This window comes from Trachinotus anak, unplaced genomic scaffold, assembly GCF_046630095.1.
Source record: "Trachinotus anak isolate AG129_WGS33_773 ecotype Australia unplaced genomic scaffold, CSIRO_AGI_Tana_v1 ptg000032l, whole genome shotgun sequence".
In the NCBI taxonomy this organism is placed as follows: Eukaryota; Metazoa; Chordata; class Actinopteri; order Carangiformes; family Carangidae; genus Trachinotus; species Trachinotus anak.
The window spans coordinates 9,757,585-9,780,049 of NW_027273883.1; the positions used below are offsets into that span (position 1 = coordinate 9,757,585).

Sequence of the window (22,465 nt, forward strand, 5' to 3'; positions counted from 1 at the left end):
TTATTCTCTTACATCATTACAGGCTTTGTGATCTGTACAAAATAAACATTAATGTTTAAAACTGCACCGGAAACTTCTGCAGGTTGATGACCCTAAAGAGCAAAGAAGAGTAACCACGCCTTAAGACTTTTTTTTAAATGAAGTCATTCTTTTTTATTATGAAGCTGACAATGGAGACCTACAGGAGCTTTCAGTGGAGTAAAAGATGATAGCTGGACCAGAACTTTACAGTTAAACTGTATGAACCTCAGAGTGCTGGATCACCCAGACAGCCTGAGTATTCTGAAACTGAAGGAATTTAATCAGAGCAGGGCAATAAAGAGAAAATCACATCATGACAACATCTTAGTATCTACACATAAATATTGGGGGTGTTGGTTTATTCCTCTCTCTTTTTTTTTTTTTTTTTTTCCCCCCAGTTTGTTTTTTGGGGTTGGGGGTGGAGGATAACCAACACGTTCCCACACTGCTGACTTTAATGTGCCCAGGGGGTCTGCAACCTCAGTGCTGTTAGCATGAGGGGGGATTGTGGTTCCACCTTCCTGTATCACAGCACAATATCGTGGGAATTTGTATCACACTTTTGGTCTCGGTTTCAGAATTGTTACACCCCTAATAAATACTAATTTTATGTATTGATATCTTGAGTATAAAAACTAGCACATTCATGGAATATTTACACAAGAACAACTTTGGTAGGAAATCAAATTGCATTTTTTTCCTGCTACAGCATACATAACAGCTCCGTGAGTCTATGTGCCATGTTCTCCTTGAAAAATAAACCAAAGGAAAACATGTACTGTATATTTTTTGATTTCATTATGGCATTCCCGATCTTTGCATTAATCCATCAGAATTGGTCTGGAGCCAATACCAAAATGAAACTAAATCTGTCAAGATATAAAGCGAAACACTTTTGTTTTTTAACAAGGAACCAAAGTTCTCAAAAATCCAATGTTTTCTAAACTGTCGTTCAAGAACTTTACAAAAATTGTAATTGAAATCTTGATCTATCTAAAAGGACAGGTGGACCACGAAAATGAGTAAACAGGATTACAAAATGGGCCAAGGCATGTGGAGCCAGCTTTTGGTACTTTTTGGCAGTTACTGATACTTGCTGCTACTTGGTTGGCATCACAAAAGTATTGAGGTTCGGTGCCATGCCCCATTAATAATGTTGATATGATGACTAAGCAAGTAGAAGTCGTTATTGCTCATCATTCACAAACATCCCATACAATAAATAATTCAGCCTTTAAGACCAGAAAAACTGAATCTATGCTGTACCACTAAATTAGGGAAATGAAAACCCCTGAGGATGTTGAATATATCACCCTACGCAAATGACAACACCCTGAAACCATGTGCCACATCCACACGATCCCCATGAAAAACATCTTGCTTGTTGCTCACTTGAGACAGTTTTGCTTTTCTAAGCTCGGTGATTCATCACTTTCTGCTGCAGAAATTTTCCACTGATGTTGATTATTCACACCAGATTGTCATGTGAGAGAGCAGGCTGGATTTACAGCATCTGACTCCATCTGACGTCCATGTTGCAGCAAAATGTTGTGTTTTAGTTTGATGAGATGGGGGTGTATGACCGAAAAACAAAACAACCCAGCTTTAAGTTTAAAAAAACACAAAGTCCAAATTTCTTCCTCCCTTTCCTGTTAAAAGGAGGAGGAAACATCAGAATCCTCCTTCGGGACGGACACGCTGGTGGTTTAGCTGCTCAGTGTAATTTTGCCATATCGTCTCTCAGTCTCCAAACAGGCCTGGAGGTGCCTCAGGATCCCCCAGGTATGTAGAGGAAGTTGGTGGAGAGAGGAAAAGGAAACTAGGCTGCTCTGCCTATTGTGCTGCCAATGTGAAGATGACCTAGATTAATAAGACGGATGGATGGATGATCATATCCATAGCAACTGTTTTCTCTGATTTAATGAAGAGTATTCTTACTGTTAATTATTAATAGTTACTGTGCCACAGTTATCAATTATTTGTTAGGCTTATCATAATTATGTATTGCTTACTGACATAAGTGTTGTGCACTGAAATGTTATGAAAGCGAGCACAGAGAGAATATTTGGGTATGTAAACGTGCAGGGAAGGAGGAACACTATGGAGAACATTAACATACCTGTGTGGTAAACCACCGTGGGAATGATGCTAATTTTTGGCTTTCACACAAAAGTGTCAAACTGAGGAGAATTTGGGAGGTGAGAGAAGAGAGGGATGGGGAGTGGAGAACAAGAGAAAGGGGACAGAGATGGGTTGACAATCAGAGCACAGAGAGCTCATTTCACACACACAAGTTCAAAGCTGATGGAGTTCGCGCTTGTTTCGGTGGAGCGAGGGAAAAGGGAGAGGGAAGGGGGAAAAAAAGAAGGACTTTGATTTCATTCGGCAGCCTGAGACTCCATCTCACTCCCTCTATCAAAAAGGGCGAAAAGCATGGAGCGTTCGCTGCCACAAAAATCAATACAGGCACAAAGAGCAGGGAGACGGAGATAAAGAGAGTGATAGATGTAGAGGGGGAGAAAGTTAAAAAAGCAGGTAGAGGGAAAGCCAGAATGAAGAGAAAGGAGCGACTGTAAAGATGGAAAGAGAGAGAGAGAGATGGATGCAGGAAAGAAGTTGCACTTCACAGCGGAGCTTCTCTATCTGTGGGACAGGCAGAGTGTTACTGGATGTTTTTGGGGGGTTACATGTTAGTTTCAGGTGTAAAAAGCATCCCCCTCTGATATGCTGCACTGACGCATCACACACTGAAGGATGTCTCAAGAAAATGTCTGTGCAGTCTTGTACATCATGTGCTCCCCTGAGCTGATGATAACTTCACTTAAAAGGACTTCTGAGAGTCTTTCGAGAGTGTGGATCTTGTCTCTGGAATATAAGTGTTTGGTTACGGCTTACAGTTGAGTGTTACTCTGAAAATACAGCGTACACAGTCAGCTATGTACACCTGTACATTTGCCCCTATGTGATTGTTGGACATACCATTCCAGAACTATGTGCTTTGGAGGGGTAATTACAGCAATTTAACACTGCGCTTCCATGAAGCTGACAGGCAAGAGACAGAATGGTCAAAAGTCAAAGCAGCAGAGGCCAAGATATCCTGACTTTTAGTCACTTCAAAGCCACTGAAGACATTAAACAACTGTTTTCACAGGCTATGTAACAACAACTACAACAAGTAAATTGACCTTGTCGTGTAAAATAAGTGAAGTGTCTCTTTAATATGCTGCTATTACACCCTCTACTCTTCAAGGAGCTTGAACCACAGGCTTTTAGAACTGGGATCTAAAGTATTAGTGAGGATGGGCACTGCTCCTTTTCATTCAAAAAGTCTTTCAATAGGGTTTAAGTCAAATTCTTTAAAAACTGAGAAAACCATTTCTAAAACAGACCACTCTTGATTCTTATGTTGAAACTTGAAACTGTTGCTACAACAAATAGGCAGCTGCCTAATATACAATTATATGTTATCAACATGATTTCCTTTAAATGGAAACCAGAAGTATGTCCCCGTACTTCTGGCCAAATAGAACAGCGCTGAAACAATTATTCACTCTACTGATTAGTTGATCAACAAAATCAATCACCAATTGTTTTGATAATTGATGTTTTTCAAGCAAAAATGGCAAACACTCCCTGATTCCAGCTCCTTGATTGTAACCATGTGGGTTGTGAAGTGTTGGTTGGACAAAACAAGCCTTTCATTGCATCATATTGAGCTCTGAGGAAAACTGAGCATTATTTTTTTTTATTTTTTTTTATTTTTTTACTATAATCTGACATTATCACAAAATGAATGTCCAATTAATCAAAAAACTAATCTCCAGATGAAAGTTAACTGATAGTGAACATTTTTCTCAGTTGTAGCACTAAATATAAATACTAAATATACTGTACAAATACACTCGGAGAATTATGCACTTTGGGTTCACCCTGTGAGCAACACAATCTTCACATCATCAGGTCTGTTCATTTCCTATAAAGGGTGAATCTCCCAAAAGACTCCAAACACTGTCAAACACTCCTGTTATTATTTCTTATTTATTACACAAAAGACATGCGAGTCCAAACTGGCTCCCTATCTGGCACAGAAGGATACGATAAGGATCCTTCTCCTGTACTTGACTGCGTTATGAGTCTTTATGAGAGATAAAGATTGTGATTTCTTGACAGAGACCTGAACAAAGTACAGTAGACGTGGGTGCGTTTCTGCAAAGGTTCATCTGTAAAGATTAATCACCTGCACAAGTTTTTTTTTGTTTTTTTTTTTCTCAGCTGCACAAGTTGACAGCTGAGAAATTTTGGCCATTTTAGTGGCCTGTGCTCATTAACAGCCGGTATCATTTCAGCTCTTCCGTGGCTCTCTACTGGTGTAATTTTGTTTCATTAACAGCAGTTCTGCTCTGCATAATAAAGCAGTAGTTGATTAAAGCCATTCAAAGTTTTTTTTTTTTTTTTTTCCCCATTTCTCCACTTCTGTTTGAAAGACCACAAGGATAACCGCCATATAAACTACAGCTCAGACAACAGTTGCTCGGGCCGACGCAGTGAAGCCGTGTTATTCTGTTTCTGGCTTCTGTTTATTTTCAATTAATGGCACCTAATTACTTCTAGACTTCTGTTACCTCCACTCATCAAAAGAGTTTTGTGAAAGGCAATAGCAGAGAAATATGTGCTATTTTTGCCTGTTCAAAATTCGTGACTCTGTACTGATACACAGATGTAATTAGAGCTTGGCTGTACAGTATGATAAATGTATGATAGGGAAAGTTTGTTTCTTTTTTTTTTTTTTTTTTATGTGAAATACTATTTATCCACGGACATCTATGTTTCTTAGGCGGGAGAGGAAAAAACATTAAAGCCTGCTAATTTTAGTGAACTTTGGTTGATGACAATTTACTCGCCTGAAAAACCTTCATCCTGACTGCCAGAGGTTGTCTGCTCTGTAATTTGCAATGACCTAAATTTATTTATAATGACTGTTTCCCCTGATGAAATAATGATTATTTGCAGCGTTGAGATCTCCTGCAATAATTAATCAAGTGAAATTGCCAGGAAATGTTAAATAATGATCAGCCTCACCATTTCAGGCGGGTCAGTGCATCTGGGGAATGAGAGTAGGCATCCTCTGGTTTTAAGGGCTTATGAGCTGATATAGATTTCGATGCACCTCGGCACAGGTAAAGACTGAGATGCAAAGTACATGAAAGCGGAGCTGGATAAGAGAAAAACAGGAACAAAGAGAGGGAAATTTGTTGTAGCGGATAAAAGTGAGGGAGCTGCGAAAAACCCATGGAATGAGCAGAAGGCAAAGAAAATGAGACCAGTGAGATGGCAAGATGGAGAGGAAAAACACAATTAGAGACAGGCTGACGGAGAGAAGCAGGAGACAGAGAAGTAAATAGATATGAAATGGTGTGGAGCTCGTCACAGCTTGGTGACAGAGAGTTGAAAGAAAGCAGGACGTAGCCAAAGATTGTGAGCGACAGAGGTAGGAAAGACGGAGAGGTGTGAAAGCGAGAAGGAAGCGAGAAGGCGAGCGACAAGAGACGTGAGGTGGAAATTGGCCGCGGGGCGCAGCATGCATATGTCCCTGGGAGCGGAGACGAGCTTTTATACTTGAGTCCAACAGCATTAGGCAGCATGTCTATCAGCGGACGCTGGCGTGACACTAGACCACACTCTGCAGGAAGCATCCGCTCTAATCATATCCCTCTTCAGCCAGCTCCCAAGCGACAGCACAAAAAACAAACCTCGCCCAAAAAAAAAAAAAAAAAAAAAAAACCACAAAGGCATGATTGCTCACACACAAACACTGAATCATGACCAGGAGTGTGACACTGATGTAACCCAGAGTATGACACTGATAGGCAGGCAGGCTTACAGTGATACATATTCAGCAGTTATTCTTACATATTCACCTACTTTCAACAACACAAAAACACTACACACACAGAAAACCAACACCACCACCACCACACACACCAATTCCTGGGATTTGTTCTTGACTGAGGTGTAGGAGGATGTATCATCACTGAGCAGAGCTATCATTATACAAGCTCATGATTTCTTCACCAACTGCCCCAGTCCACTAGTCGACAAACTACACACCACAGCTACCACTTGGCTTGTTTTCTCCCGGCACACCATTAGCACAACACTGGGTCCCATTATAAAACAACACAATGCTTAAAAGTCCCTGAAGCTAGCAAATCAATAGGCTATAGTGCGGCCCTTGTAAGGCATGTTTAGCACTGTTTAAGCAGAGAGTTGCAAATTAAGCGTCTCTGTGCTTTGGTGCAGAAACACTGTGGTATGGGAGAGATAAAAGCTTCACAGTGTCCAGAGGCAGTTCAGAGACAGATGTACAGATACAAGATCAGTTGTAACATGTAATGAGTTTAGCGCACGAGGGTGTGAGTGGCATTTGGTCATAAATTAGTATTATAAGCTATATTACAGTTCTAATGGTCTGCAACATCTATCTATCTATCTAATTATCTATTGTAAATCACAGGGTTACATTTACTTGCAGGTTTTCATTTTTGCTTATTTAGATTACTTTATTTTGAGAATCTAAAATGTAGCCTGGTGCAAAATGCTCAAATGTGAAAGCACATAGTGGGACAAAAATTATGCTCAAGTTGATTTAAAATTTATAGGGAGCAAGCACAAAAAAAGTAGCTTTAACACTTCCAGTGTTTCATAGAGCCTTCTTCAGGGTGTGCTGGGTATATTTTTGCCTGAGATTTCCCATTTTAATATCTGATGATGATGATGATGATGATGATGATGATGATGATGACGACGACAATGACGACAATTGTTTATCGGGAATGAAGCAGAACACAGACACAGTGACTATGCGGGTGTGGTAACCATGGTAACGGCCTGGTTGTACACCTGCCCTGGTAGAGAGGAGGAGCCGGTTGGTTCAGAGGTCAGCGCTTACCCCACACTTGCTGAGAGCGATGTACCACCATCTCTCCCTCACCGAGCGGAAACTGCGGCCGCCCACGCAGCTCAGAACCTCCTCGTTCCCGTCTCCCTCCACCTGTGAGAGAGGAAATGCAGGGAGGGAGGGGAAGGGGTGGGGGGTGGGGGGGGGGTGTGCATAGTGGATGTTGTTATCCAAAAAGACAACGCATTTACCTCAGAGACACACTGAATTATCACAAGTGGGAGCCTGATACATCAAGATATGAACATATTTCACACCCAAATATAGCCTGAAATGTGGCAACAAGATCCACTAACCGTCACAACAACAGAGTCATGCTGGCAATCACACCTCCTAATGTGATAAACAAACATGTTGTGTTGCTTATTGAAAAAGAGATAAAAGGAATATTTAAAAAAAAAAAAAAAAAGAAAGAAAAAAAAGCGTTACAAAAAAGATAGAAAGATCTTTTAAAACCTTTTTTGGTTGGCTGAGATACATCAGCAACAGTGGAAATGTGTTTATCAGTAAAATGTTACAAAAACACATTACAGGCCATTAGCTCTCCGTTTCTGTGTGCGTCTTTTCTGCTTTCACATAGCTCTGTGTCATTTTTGCATTACTAAACAATATGAAGGAGGAAACATGAAAATAAGATAAGAAAGAAATAAGATAAGATAAAAAAATTATAATTCAACATACAAAGTGAATAATATACAGCACATAATAATACCCCTGCACTGGATTGTGTGGAAGTGTGTCTGTGTATGTGTATGTATTTATGAGTGTGCGTTCTTACCACACAGCCTGACCAGGTGTAGCGTGTGGTGAGGTTGATGACCTGGTTGTTCTCGGGCCTCAGCACCGCCTCCTTCTGGTAGCAGTTCTGACGGAGGTACACACAATAGACTCAATATAAGAATATGTACAAACACAAAGTGTGTGTAATCAGCATGTCATTAAAATTTTGTTTGCATTACCTTCTGGTCTAATGCAGCTGCTGGAATTAAAATTGTTTTTTCTTCATTTCTTTAGTGACGGATTTCTCCTGTGTGACTGCTAATTATTAGTGCAAATGGTGACTCTAAAGTGAAGACCATATTATTTACCTCTTGGAAAACTGACACCAGAGCTGAGAGCTGAGAGATGGTGTGCTGTTTAAAGCTCTACTGGAAATACCTCAATGTAATGTGACAATTGTGTGTCAAAAAGATGTCAGGAAAAAGAAGAGTGCACCCTCAAAGTCAGTACATGGTCCAAGAAATGCCAGGTTTTTGGTGAATGTTACTCTTCAATGTACCAGACCATTTTAGCATGGATTTTCCTATATGGTGCATTATGCCTCAAAACACTTCATAACCCCAACAACTGTTCTAATGATTTTTAATTCAGAAACTTGCTTAACTTTAATAACACAAAAACAATATCAGATGTTATATGTTGATAAAACAGCACTGGGCTGATTAAACAGTTTACAAATGAGTGGGTGTCTAATAAATGGTTGCATTATACATTATTCATTGATTGTGAAAGCAATTTAATTTTGATTTTATCATCTGTATCATGTTATATATCTTAATACCAGCCGACTCTGGCACATACACTCATTGAGCACTTTATTTGAAACACCATTCTGAGTAGGACCACCCTTTGCTTTTGAAATTGCCTCAGTTCTTGTTATTTTTCAGCTGCCCATTCAAAACGCCAGGTGTTCTACTGAATTCAGATCTGGTGACTGGGGAGGCCACTGAAGTTCACTGAGCTCATCGTCATGGCGACTGAGATGACTTTTTCTTTGTGGCACGGTGCATTATCATGCTGCAAGCAGCCATTAGAAGACGGTTAATTGTGGCCAGAAAGGGCTGCACATGGTCAGCAACAACACTCAGATAGGCCGTGACATTCAAACCATGAAAAAATAAATAAATGGACCTCACTTATATACTGCTTACAAAGCAGCTTACACTACATGCCACATTCAACTATTCACACACACACCCACACTCATAGGTCACATTCACACACACTGATGACACAGCCATCAGCAGCCATCAGGTCTCAGTATCTTGCCCAAGGACTCTTGGCCATGTGGACTGGAGGAGCTGAACCACTGACCTTTCTGATTAGCAGTCAACCCGCTCTACCTCCTCAGCCACAGCTGGCGAACCTGTGCCCACTGCAGCCTCAGATCTCAGGAGTGACAGCCGACATGGTCTTCCCATCCACCTCAAGGTTCAACATGTTGTGCATGAGATGCTTCTCTGCTCCCCACAGTTGTCAAAGTGGTTATCTGAGTTACCGGTGCCTTTATGTTCACTCAAACCAGTCTGGCAATTTTCCTCTAACCTCTCTCATCAACAAAGTGCTTCTGTCTGCAGAAGTGCCACTCACTGGATGTTTCCTGTTTTTCCCACCATTCAGAGTGAACTCTAGAGACTATTGTGTGTGAAAATCCCAGAAGATCAGCAGTTTCAGAAACACTCAGTCCTGCCCATCTGGCATCAAAGATCATGCCCTGGTCGGATCACATTTTTTCCACATTCTTTTTTTAACCACACATGTATGCGAATGCAACACAGATTAAGAATTCATGCACCCTCCTGCTATAGCAAAGGGATGGGCCAATATTACATGAATCCTCTCTCTCTAAAACCCAAAGATCTCTGACCTAAAAATTTAAATTACAGACTCAACCAGATGTTAAATGTACACTGCATCGGCAGTGGATGGAAGAATGAGCCTGTGAGCCCAGCAAATGTAGAAATGACTCTGAATCCACACACTGCAGGCAGTTAAATGTGTGGTAAGAAAAGCATTTTCTATTGTTTTGTCTTTGTACTCCAGCAGATGGGATTTGAAATAAAACAATGACTATTTTGCGGCTGAAGTGCTGACTGTCAGCTTTAAGGATATTCGAGGGTGTTCACAATCATACTGGGATAACAGTGGAGAAATCACAGCCCTTTTTATGCATCAACTCCCCCAATTTTGAACAACACAGAAGGACAAAAACAGGGTTTTAATTCCTAAGATGTTCACCCAATTTGGATGAAAACATCCCTAAATCAAGACTGACAGTAAGCACTTCACGCTTTTAATCCCTGTTTTATTCAAGATCTAATGTGTTTGAGTACTGGGCCAAAACAACAAAAATACGCCACTTTCAAAATACTTATGGACTTTACTACAAATGGTGGCATTGCCGCTTTTAGACCCAGAAAACAGAAATTTAATTGCAGAAAGTTTTCCTCTTCCTGTCATTTTTTATGTGGTGCAGCTGCATTTCAGGCTGAACTCTCTAGGTTGTCACTTTGTGCTCACAAATATGGATTGTGCTATCCTTGATCACTGCATGTATCATCAATAATACATCGTTCTTGTGAGCGAAAAGCCACCATTTCCAGAATGTCAACTTTTCAGGAACAGAGAGAGACAGTTTGTATTCTGAGCAGCACAAGCCACGAGTGATCCTTTAGTTCATGCTAAAATGTGAAAATTATCAAAATTGGAGTCGTGGGGCTTTTTCATTACGACAGTGACATGCAAATTAGAAAATGGAGCTGTATTTCTATTTAATAATGGCTTGTCAACAGACAAGATGCAGAGAGTGTTAGTATCTCACCTTTTCAGGCCTCTTGTACACAGCTGGCCACTGAGAACTGTCATCAAAGTAGAGCAATATGTTCTGACAGCAGCGAGACTGCACAGATGAGAGAGAGAGAGAGAGAGAGAGAGAGAGAGAGAGAGAGAGAGAGAGAGAGAGAGAGAGAGAGAGAGAGAAAGGGAAAGATTAGGAGAAAAGCTGGGGTTGGATGTGCATAGATCAGCGAGGAGGCAGTGAGACGTTTTGAGATTTAAATGACAAAAACTGTTTCCAAAGTCTCCAGGCTAAGACTGTAAGCAAGGCATGGGTAAAAGAACAAAACAGACACGGAGAGAGATAGAGAGGAGAAGAGCAACGGGAGGAGGAAGGGTTGGGAAAAGAGGATGAGGTGGGTACAGCAGGAACAGCCAGAGGAAGAAGAGAAGAGATGTTTAGACTTGTCAAGTAAAGAAAGAAAGGATGATGAAAAAAGAAATGTAAAAAGACTTGTGTTGTCAGAGTGGGTAAGTTTCACCAAGTTGGAATAAGTTATGTAAATAACAAAAATGGATAACAAGTGCATGATACGGACAAACGACCTACCTTTGGATAGCGGAACCGGAAGTCCAGACGTCCGAAGTCGGTGAGAAAGCAGAAGCGAGTGAGGAAAACCCAGTCCTGCAGTCAAGACACAGAGGAGAGAAGGAAGAAAGTGAAACAAATAAATAATTAAGAGGCATGGAGTGACGTAGAAACAAGATTCAGAGTCTACAGCCAAGCTAGTGCCTTTGCTTTGAGCTCAGCATGCTAGCACGCTCAGAGTCATAACGCTTACATGCTGATGTTTACCATGTTATAACTCTTACCATGTTAACTGCCTTACTTTTGTATGAGATGAGAGAACATTAGAAATGAGACTCATTCAACCTGGGGCTGTTTTCACAAAGATGTTGTCAATGCGGCTGCAGTTTTAAGCCTGTCTTAATTTTAATCTTAGATTATTCTAATTAATGCAAGTTAGACGGGTCCACAAAAATAAAGGCTGCCTTATTTTAAGCCTAAAATGTTAGCCTCTCTACCCCAAGGCTAACTCTGAAGCAGAGACGTTATTAAGGGGGAGACAGATCATAGTCTGCTCGTTGTGCCTTCTGCATGTGATGAAAAAAATCCAGTGTTCCTGCACAGCCCTGGCTCTGTAAATAAACAAAGAGGCTTGCACCAAGCTACACAGCACTATTCCAGGCGATCAGTGACGTGGGGGCGTTCAAGATCATGCACAGGACAAAGGAAATAAACAGAACTGGGGAGATGGGCGATAGTAGGTAGTGGGAGCAAGAGACAGTAAATCTGGCACAGGCTAATGGATAGTGCAAATTTAGGGATTACCAGGGGAAGGAGAAGGAGCATTCTACCCTTCGCTCGCTGCTAAACTGTGTGGAGTGGCGTGAATGGGATTGATTGGGAGATTGCAGACGAGAGACCGGAGGTAAAAGTTAGCGCATCGAAGACATTTCTACCGTTGCCACCGGAATACACTCCAAAACATAATTGCATTGTCAAGACAAAGAGATGCCCGAGGAACAGTCAAAGAGGAGAAGGCCAGAGGAACAAAATCGGAAAAGTGGTAGTGGCATGAACAGTGTGAAGAGCCACACTGACATTGGTAGGGTTTTCCAGCGGTGGAGACTGAACTGTCAGACTGGGAAAGAAATTCAGACCTGGACTTTTCTGCTGTGACTGGCCCTCACCCCAAATGACAGGCAGACAGAGATGGTCTGGACAGAGACTGATGGGACCAGAAAAAACTTGAAAAACATTATGGTTGTTTTGACAGCCTATTGCTGCAGCAGACAACTGGGATTTGTCCCAGTCCAACTATGGTGGAGAGACTTCAGAGCTAAAAGGTGTGAAGACGGATATAGAGTTTGCTCTGTTTCTGCTTGACAGGTGGTTAACATTAGCTTTGCTATGTTTCACAGAGCCAATAGGTCAGAATTGTTTTGTCATTTATTGTGTAAGAACCATGAATGCCTGTTCAAACTGTTGATTTGTTAGATGTTGAGCTATTACACAGGGTAAATGAAAACATATTCTCTGGGGACCTTCTGTCTACCAAAAATTAACGACTATCCATCCAATAGATGTTGAGATATCTGTATCTGGACCAAAGTGGTGAACTGACTGACCAACAACCAAAGACCAACAAGTGGAAATGGACAACTCAAGAGCCACAACCCTAGTGTGGCTAAAAAAAAAAAAAAAGAGAGACTGAGGGAAAGCATGTGGACGTAAAAGATGAGAGGAGGGAGAGAAAGTCAGAGGGAAGAGAAGAAAGATAATACAAGTTACAGAGAACATAAACAGGGCAATAAAGAAGGAGGAGCGGAAAGGGAGAATGGGAGCTGAAAAGATAGGGAGAGTTTAAGAAAAGTTAAAGAGGAGAAAAGGTTTAAAAAAAAAAAAAAAAGAGGCTTATGTGGAGGAGAAAAGGAGAAAAAGGGAAAAGGAGGGAGGTAGTGCCAAGAGGGTAAACTTTTAGAGAGGGTAAACAGAGAGGGCATTAGGGGGCTGCTGAGCACATTAATAAGCAAGAGAAGTGGAGAAGAAGAAAAAAAAAATATCCATTCTTAATATTATTCAGCCATAAGCTTGGCAGCATGAGACCAGATGATAGTGCTGATGGTGTACTTCACTGAGCTTATATAAGGCTCTGCAGCAGCATCGGCATGGCCGATCAGTCACTGGTGGTCTGAAATACATTATATATACAGTATGTATATACACACACATACACACACAGCTGTGGGCAGACACATTCTGTAGATATGGATCATAGTGCCAAACACAGCACTAATACTGCATCACTTACATGATGTTTACACACAATTTTCCTTATCTGGAGGACTGCCCAGTGAGGCGGCCAGAGGAGATGAAGCGTTTCAAACCAAAATGAGACATCAAATCTAGTCTTGATAAATTAGTAAAACAAATGACAGAAGTAAACCAGTTTGTTCAGGCAAATGACAGTAGATACAGAACAAGGCTGGATTGAAATGTAAAATTTATATAATACAAAATATATTATATTATCACTACTAACTCACAGTCCGCCTATCTATCTCTAACCTAGTGCTTAGTTATCTAGTTAGTATCTTTTTCTACTATCTTTTCTAAGAATGAATGAGTAACTCAAGGTTAGAGCTGGGCAATGATGCAAAGTCAAATATCACGACATTTATGGCTCAGTACCAAGACGGATTATCATTTAAAAATGTTTTTACACAGATACAATACATGTTTAGTACCAATACCAAAACATGGCTTTTATATTTTGGAGAAATATATTCCTTTCTCATTTAATATTATACACCAAACTTCATAAAGTGCATCAGTGTTTAATGTTCTCAACATAAGCAGCCAAACAAGAACTTAACTGAAATAAAAAAAAATATATAAATTTGATTGGGAAACGTACAAAACAAGAGCACAGCTTTTAGTACCAACACTTTTTTCTAGGGCCTCAAAGAATAAAGTTGGGTTTGTACAAAATCCTTAATTTAAGAAAATATCCTAAACTTGTCAGTGCATCAGTGGTTAACGTATAAGCAACCATGCAAAAACGTTGCCAGTCTAAAATTTAGATTTCCCTGATGAATGAATTAATACTTTTATTCAAGTGTCATACAGCTTAGTGTGTCAGGCCCACCGGAGCCTCAAAGACACTCAGCTTTATTTTTCTATTAGAAAATCAAATATCTGATTAAAGTAAACAAGACTAAGAACCTCACCAAGTATTCAGGGCCAACTTTTAATACTTAACACTGGAGCTGAACCAGTCAATAAACCACTTAGTCAGTCGACGAAGAAATAAACTGCTGCAATTTTGATAATGGATTCATTGTTTCAGCCACACTCACAACTGTGATAATGATTTGGTGTGTGACTACAATACCTAATCCTAACTAATATGATGACACACAAATTTACCATTTCACAGAACAGTCAGTTGAATGGTTGAATTACTCTACTGCTATGTAGCTGTTCAGACCAGGAAAATGGATCGCTTCATATATTAATAACAAAACCTCAGATGAGGAAGTCTCTCATATCCAGATATTATATCATATTGATGTATCTTCTAAGTTCAATATTTCCTTTCCTTAAAACCAATTCTACTTTTCAAGCAAATCCAAAACATGACCACAACTGGATTCACACATTATGTTTTGACTTTACCAACCACACAGGAGACACACACTGTTGCACATTTCCGTCTCCTCAAGGACTGGAGCACGGTTCCCCTCTTCCTTATTAAAACTGGCCTTAAGGTTGGTTGTTATGAACTCCTGATCTCCAACCAACCAACAAAACTCCCCATGCACCATTATACTGTAATTACCTCTGCCCTGCGTTCTATCTACATAAACAAGCATGGTAATTTCTGTGCTGAGAAATAGAGTGCAACCAGAGCGGCGTAGCGTGGCCAGCTCTGTGACTGCATACATCACAGCAAACAAAACCGCAGCCATATTTCAGCCGCTGCCAGCCAGCTTCAGCCCCTGGAGCCTCTGGGTTATAATTCATGGAGAACTCCAAAAGTCACTGAAGCCCGAGACTCGCTCCCACCACTGTGTGTCGTCCCGGGTGACGCTTAAGGCTGTAACCATGACAACCTGGGCAGCAGAAGGAAGCACTGACCCACGGATGAAACCCTGGAGAGAGGAAAGATGGGTGGTCTGGTTGTGATGGTGGAATGAGGGGGCGGGGGGGTATCACTTAACTCACCACAGGCTATGGCTGTGAAAGACCACCTTGTTGAGCGCGCGCGCGCACACACACACACACTTTCCCCAAGAGCATATGTCACACCTTTTACAGCATGCCATGGCTGGTCTGAAACACACATACATGTCCACACTAATCCCCCCCCCCCCCATTACACACACACACACACACACACACACACACACACACACACCAAACGTCAGCTCCCCACCACCACCGACTCCCCCCTGCCAACACCACCCGCAACAATATTGTCATGGCAACCACAGCATGCCTTAGCCTGCTAATAGACATCACAACACACAAACACTTTTATTTCGTCTCTCACGCGCTCGTCCTTCAAGTGATCTACTCAATAATCCAGCAGTAATGTGCAGCTCTGACTGAACAATCAGTTAGATTTCCCTGACATACGAGCAAATTCTTGGAGCTTCACACACACACACACACACAAACTGGATTAAACTGGACTAACATGTCACAAATGAGCCAGCATGAGAAACAAAACACACTACATGGCCAGAATAAATGGACATGGTAAATACGTGCACACTCAAACATTACACCCACATGTGATTGTGAAAATTTTCACTCCTGGGCCACAGACATTAATATGCTGGTGTACCAGCCTCCACTCTTCTAGGGAGGCTTTCTGCAGGATTTCAGAAGCTACTTGCAGGGATTTTCTTGCAGTCAGCCACAGGAGCAGTAGTGAGGTCAGGCACTGATGTTGGGTGATTAAAGTTGGCTCGCAGTTGGCGGTTCAGTTCATCCAAAAGGTGTTTGATGGGGTTGAGGTCAAGGCTTTAACAAGTATTTCCTCAAATAAAAAAAAAGAATTATAAACAGAAAACTTTTTTTTTTTTTTTTAAACCGGACCTGGCTTTGTGTAGTGGGCATTGTCATACTGAAACATTAAAAAGTCTTTAGTGTATGTTGTATCAACTTCCTTTTAGAGGATCCGCACTAGAGCTGAAAGGATTCGCTAATTAACCAATTAGTCGCCCGGCAAATAATTTGCAACAATTTTGAAGACTGATTAATCATTATACTCATTTTTCAAGATAAACATCCACTGGTTCCAGTGTCTCCAATGTGTTTATGATTAAATGATTATGATATCAGCTTATCAATTGATAAATTATTGGGAGACAAATTGGTGATGAAGATAGTTGTTATATTATAGCCCTAATCTAAACCATTAAGAACAAACTCAGGGCACAAATGTCCACATAACACACTCATGTACAGTATAAAACACACACATTTACATTTATCCTTAATGATTTAAATCTGATTTAAATCTTGACACAGATTTTCATATCACCCAGCCCCATTCGATGAGAACACTAAACAATCATTTAATTCATTTATTGAGCGGCAAATATTTGCTGGTTGTAAACTGTCTATCTTTAGGGTTTGGGCTGTTAAACAAAACAAGCAACAAAATGATAATTAACTTAAAACATAATTTTGATTATTGATAGAAATAAAAATCAGTTACAGCCTTGTAGAGTTAGAGTTAGTTTTTTTACTTCTGGCCTCTACATAAATGTTTTGGGTTTACTGCTTTGCTTTATGAAAGTATAGTTGGTTTTAAAGTGTCCGTCGGTGTGACTGACATTTTCACTATTTTCTGACATTATAAAGAGCAAACTATCAAGTACGTTGAAGGATTGGCAGATTTATCGCTGGTCAAAAATAACCATCAACTGCAGCCCCACAGAATTAAATCCAAGTTTTTGTACAAGATACTTGAAGTTTGTAGCATATTTGGTTTAAAGGTGGACTGCTGAGTCAAACAAGGCCATTACTGCATCAGCAAGCCTGTGTGGAGTTTAATAGCTGTTCACACAATTCACCACCGGGGTCAAGCTATTCCACCATATACATCCACCAAACCAAGCATGCCTCCGGTGTAGCTCAGTGAGTGTGAGTGTGTGTGTGTGTGTGTGTGTGTGTGTGTGTGTGTGTGTGTGTGTGTGTGTGTGTGTGTGTGTAAATGGACAGCAGGAAAGAGACTTGAGCCCTGGAGAACAGCAACAGTGGATGAGGTGTCTACCTTAATCCCCTTTTAGTCTTCTTATTTCCCCCATGGCCACTGCATTGTGATGCAGAATCACTCAGCCTCCTCCCTAAGTGTGTGCGTATGTACACCCCATTAATCAAGTGCTATGCCTTGATGCAGTATCCGGTCAATTTAGCATCTCACATTCTCATTCTCTCCGTCTCCCTTTCTTTCCATCTCTCTTTTTCTTTCTTTTTTCCTCGCTCCCTCGCAGTTTCTGTCCTTTCTTCTTTGTAGCTTTTCGGCTTTTTCTCTAGATCCCTGTTTGCTTGCTAAGCCTCATTAACAATTAATTACCAATCAGCTAGTCAAGTCACCCCTGGACCGCTGGGCTTCTCAATGATTCATTAGTCAGGGTTACACAACGCTGCAACGCATAAACACACTCATGCACCGAGACACACACACACAAACACAAACACACTCAAGCTTTGTCCCTCTCTGTCTTTCTGGGTGTTTCACATGAGCACACACACAGACTTTGTAGACATGCAAACACAAACACACACACACACACACACACACACACACACACACACATTAAAGCGAGCATATGAACACATGTAAACACTCCCTCTCACGCACACACCTGTACTCACACATGGTGCCCGTGTCTAATCACTGGAAAACTGTCTCTATTTAGCTGTTAGTTATATATAGATTGAGTTGGAAATCCCACACAGACAGGGATCCCACAATCCACTGCAATGTCAACTTGAAGGACTTCTCAGTGACTTTCAAAGTCTTGTTTGGTGAAATTCAAGAATTCAGAACTGGTTCATTTTCACAACATGAGTTAAAATAGGATGTCACATACTAGGCCTCTTTTACTTGGTGATCCTATTAAAAGTATATAAATCCTGGTGAAATCCTTCATTTTAAAACTGCTGTCCAACCCCAACATTCATCAGTGTGAGGTGTTGATATTAGGCTGGAGAGAGGCCCAGAGAGCTCAGGCATGCTGATGAATATGGGGGCTAGATTTTTAAATTAGAAAAAGAACTTTCAAGGGCATCTGTTCGTTTTCATTAATTTTCAAAAGACAAAACTTTAAAAGACCTTTCGGATGTAATCCACAAATTTTCATTAACTGAAGAAACCAAAGACATTTTTAACCTGTCTACAGTTACTTTTTTTTTTTTTTTTTTACAAGGGAATGCAGAAAACCAGGGCCGAATGCTGAAATCTTTTCACATCAAAACCACGATGATATGAAAATGTGGGAGAGCTGCAATCTTGACCATAAATTACATGTTTTAAAAGCTCCCTGACAAGCTGAAGTAAATAGCTGGCAACTGCTGATTTCATTAGTTATAAATGACAACTGTCAATTCTGTCAGTTGTGAAAACGTCACAAAGGCTCTTGGCTGCTGCTGTTAATAAGTTGTCTGCATGCTTGGGCTAAATGTGACCTTCCATGTGGGCTAATGTTTACTATAGACCACAGATAAGTTTACTTTACTTACTTTCTCAGACTGACGGATTTTAAAATTCTCTTGGATGACCTCAACAACAAGCAGCAACATCAATTATTAATTTTCTACTGTCCTATTCATGTTGAAACAAGAAAAAATCTGTGATTTTGCTTGGTGCAAAACATATTTTATTTAATACTTCACAGGCCAAAACTACAGGCCTGTAGTTTAATTCTTAGATTAAATCACAAAATCCCCCCAAATCCCTCAGCCCTATTGGAAAGTGATGTTTGACACCTCTAACAGCCAGTCTGTCTGCTGTGAAAGTGTAACTAAGCAACACAGCTCAACATAAGGTCAGACGAGGACTTTGCTGTTGTAAATGTTCAACATCAGTCTGCTACAAACTCAGCGACACAGGAGACACAGAGTGTGGATTTACTACCATTCTCAGGGGTCCTGTGTTGTTGGCTGTTAAACAAGCGGCCGGTTATTATTTCCATCCCTGTTCACACTCTCCCAGCTGGATTCAAAACAGTGACCTTCTTCTGACCTTAAGATTTCAGTGCTACTTCCCCTCAAAGGGACATTTTATCAGCGCCTCCACACGCCATGAGCCACAACACACAGCCCTGCCCAGAGAAAGAGGCTGAGCAGTCGACCACACCGTTGCCTTTGGATAACTTGGCTTTTGTCTCTCTACGATTCTCCAGCCACTCTGCAGTTTTCAACATTTCACCTGCCTCATTGTGTTAAATTTCATTCTGTGAATTTGCAGCTCTGCCCAAACTTTGCCTTCACCTCTGCAGACACTGATACAGCTACAGCATCATTGTGTGTGAGTGCTGGGCTTTATTTTGTGTGTGTGTCTGTGTGTGTTAATCTGAAGGAGATGAGATGTGGAATGGAGTTAGTGGGTGACCTTGGAGCAAGGATGCACAAGCAAGACTGATGTGTTAAAATGTACACACACACACACTGACACACACACACACACTCACACAATATCAATATGTCAAGCCCTGTGTTGCCTGATGTCATTCAAAGTGCCCTGTTGTTTTGCATACGCTGTCAAATAATCCCTGACTACTTCAATAGCACAAGAGAAAGACAAGAAAACCGACCAGTGTTCAAGAAAAATTTGGAAAAGCTTTTTTTTTTTTTTGCACGTCTCAGATTTTCTTAATTAATTTCTTCTTCTAATTTGTCTAAAGAGCAATTCAAAGACATCACCTTGAAATCATGGTGGAGATGTTTCACTATTTTGTGACAATTCATAGACCAAACAATAAATAAATGAATCAAGACAATAATAAGCTTAAAAAGTGATCAAGAGAATAATCATTTGTTGCAGCCCTACTGTGAAATGTAGAATTTCTTAATTATGTAAAGCCTTTTTTTAAAGCCTTACAACAGGTTGACTTACTCTGTTCTTATTTAAAGCAGAGGCCTAGGAGAAAACGTCAAGAAACTGAGTGTGTCTCTCTCACACACACGCACACACACGCACACACACACACACACACACACACACACACACACACACACACACACACACACACACACTCGGAGGTTGCCCAGTGCAACCTTTCGCTGGCCACTGTGCAGCTCCACTGGAGCATGTGCAGATTCAGTGCTGCGTTCAAGGGCATCTCAGCAGCTCTGATGGACGGATGAGTGCCTCTTGTTGAATTTATCTATTTCTGATCCCCCATTGTCATCCTGGGGATTCAGACTCTTGAGTTCATGACGCATTTTGAAATGTACTGTAGTCAGAGCTCAGGGCACGTGAGCACAGCAAGTCAGCGAGCTAGAGTGAGAATTAAAGCTTGTTGGCTCAAACTGCCTCGTGTCTGATTGTGTTCTTTGTTCCTCGGAGGAGCCAGGTAAGATGATCTACCAGAAAGGTGATCTATTAGGGCTCCATAGCAAAGTAATCCAATGTTTCTTTTTTTTTTTGGTCAAACTCTGAAAATCTGTGATACAAGAAACGCCTGAGGGCACATGGTTGGTGCAGAATAATTGATAATGTTTGTCATTTCTAAACATGCATGCTTTTTTTTTTTTTTTTTTAAAAACAGCTGCACCTTCCCTCACACTGTGACCTGAGCTGCTCAGTGCAACAGAATAGTCCCCTGCCGTTGATCACTTGAGCGGCTCCACTGTGGCAACTGGAGATTTCAGAAAATGAATAAAACAGTTTTGTGACTCATTTATCCTGCATGGTTAGTGGCTCTAGCTTCTTAACTGTGAAGATCTGCTGCCTTTTCAACACCATTGCCAGCTGAACTGTGAGGCAAAACAACACATTTGCTCATCGCCTTAGGCTCTGAGAGATCGTTCTGGCATCACAAGCATTCTTTCTTAGGTTTGTGTGATCTCGTGTGACATGTTTAATCAACATACACTTCCTTTACCCCCTGCAGACACATCTGAGCAGGCCAAGGGTCGCATGTTTGTCCTGCTGTTACAGGGAGACAAACACTTTGACTTCCAAAGCTCAGTTTCTGCAGAAATCCTAACACAATTATCGAAATGCTCTAAACAACCAGAAATAACATGATCTGAGGCTATTTTGACAGTGTTGTTTTTCCCGAGACTTCATAGTCTTCATAGTGGCCCCAACTCACAACAAAATGGTAGACACCCCCTACAATACTCCTCCTTATGTCAAACTCCACAAACTCGTGAGAATACAAACCAGAGAGGTGGCACAGCAGGTGGTAGCTCCCTGGTTTACAGAGACACTGAACATCTTGAGAGGGCAGCGATGATGTCGATCCTGACCTGTCTAAAAGCAGACACAAGATCCTGACCGGGCTGGACTGAGCCCAGTTTTTTGGTTCTTAAATCAAGGATCCCTCACAAATCTACCGCTGCGCGCCAGAAGCCATATGACGCACACCTGTAACAGCTCCCCTCATGATAAACAGAAACGCCGCTGCTCATTTACATTTCAGGCATGGCAACAACATCACGCAGGTCAAGCTGCGTTTGCGCTCGGAGATGAGCAATCGCCGCCGGGGGCTCGATCGGGAGCCGTGGGCTCTCGGGATGCCGCTTGCTGGGGCGACAGAGGCGCCCAAAAGGCTGTGATAATAATGAGGGTACGATATACGCCACAGATGACAGGCGCGTAGATGGCGCGCAACTGCAAGGCAGAGGAGAGGTGAGTGCGTCTCATACGGCGGCAAGAGTCAGTCATGTGAACATCCGAGGCAACTTAACGGAGAACCGGTCGCAGCCTCTTCGCCTGTACCCGGGGAACGGTCCGCCGCGGATACGCAGTTGAGTCCGCCCCCCTCCCTCCTCCTCCTCCTCCTCCTCCTCCTCTCTCATTGCTCCTCTCGGTCTGTGGCAGCGTCTTTGTCGCAAGTGGCAACAAATTAAAAAAAATAAATAAAATAAAAAAGGTATAAAGAAAACACACAGCTCTCACCTCTTTGGTGTTGACGATGCCTTTGACGTATTTCCCGAAGACCGAATCCACGCAGAGGACGCTGGACAGCACGGCCAGGCACAGGAGTCTCTCCCCGACCCTCACCTCCATCTTTCTCTCTCCCCCGCTGTCGCTCGTCTGCTCTCCGGGCTCCCTGAAGCCTGTCGCTGGGCGGGAGCGCGCACGGAGGAACGGGCTGGATGGATGGTGGTGTGTG

The 22,465-nt window shown here is 41.6% G+C and overlaps 1 protein-coding gene across 1 annotated transcript in view; it reads right to left on the reverse strand.

Annotated features, from left to right (window-relative positions):
• The window catches only part of tmem145 (transmembrane protein 145), a 35,343-nt gene extending 12,878 nt beyond the window's left edge, over nt 1-22,465 (reverse strand). Inside the window, exons 1-5 of the mRNA XM_071469324.1 lie at nt 22,249-22,465; nt 11,145-11,219; nt 10,581-10,658; nt 7,758-7,844; nt 6,971-7,072 (exon numbers count right to left, since the gene is read on the reverse strand). Of these exons, the coding sequence (XP_071325425.1) occupies nt 6,971-7,072; nt 7,758-7,844; nt 10,581-10,658; nt 11,145-11,219; nt 22,249-22,359 (453 nt within the window). The 5' untranslated portion in view covers nt 22,360-22,465. The remainder of the gene's footprint in view (nt 1-6,970; nt 7,073-7,757; nt 7,845-10,580; nt 10,659-11,144; nt 11,220-22,248) is intronic.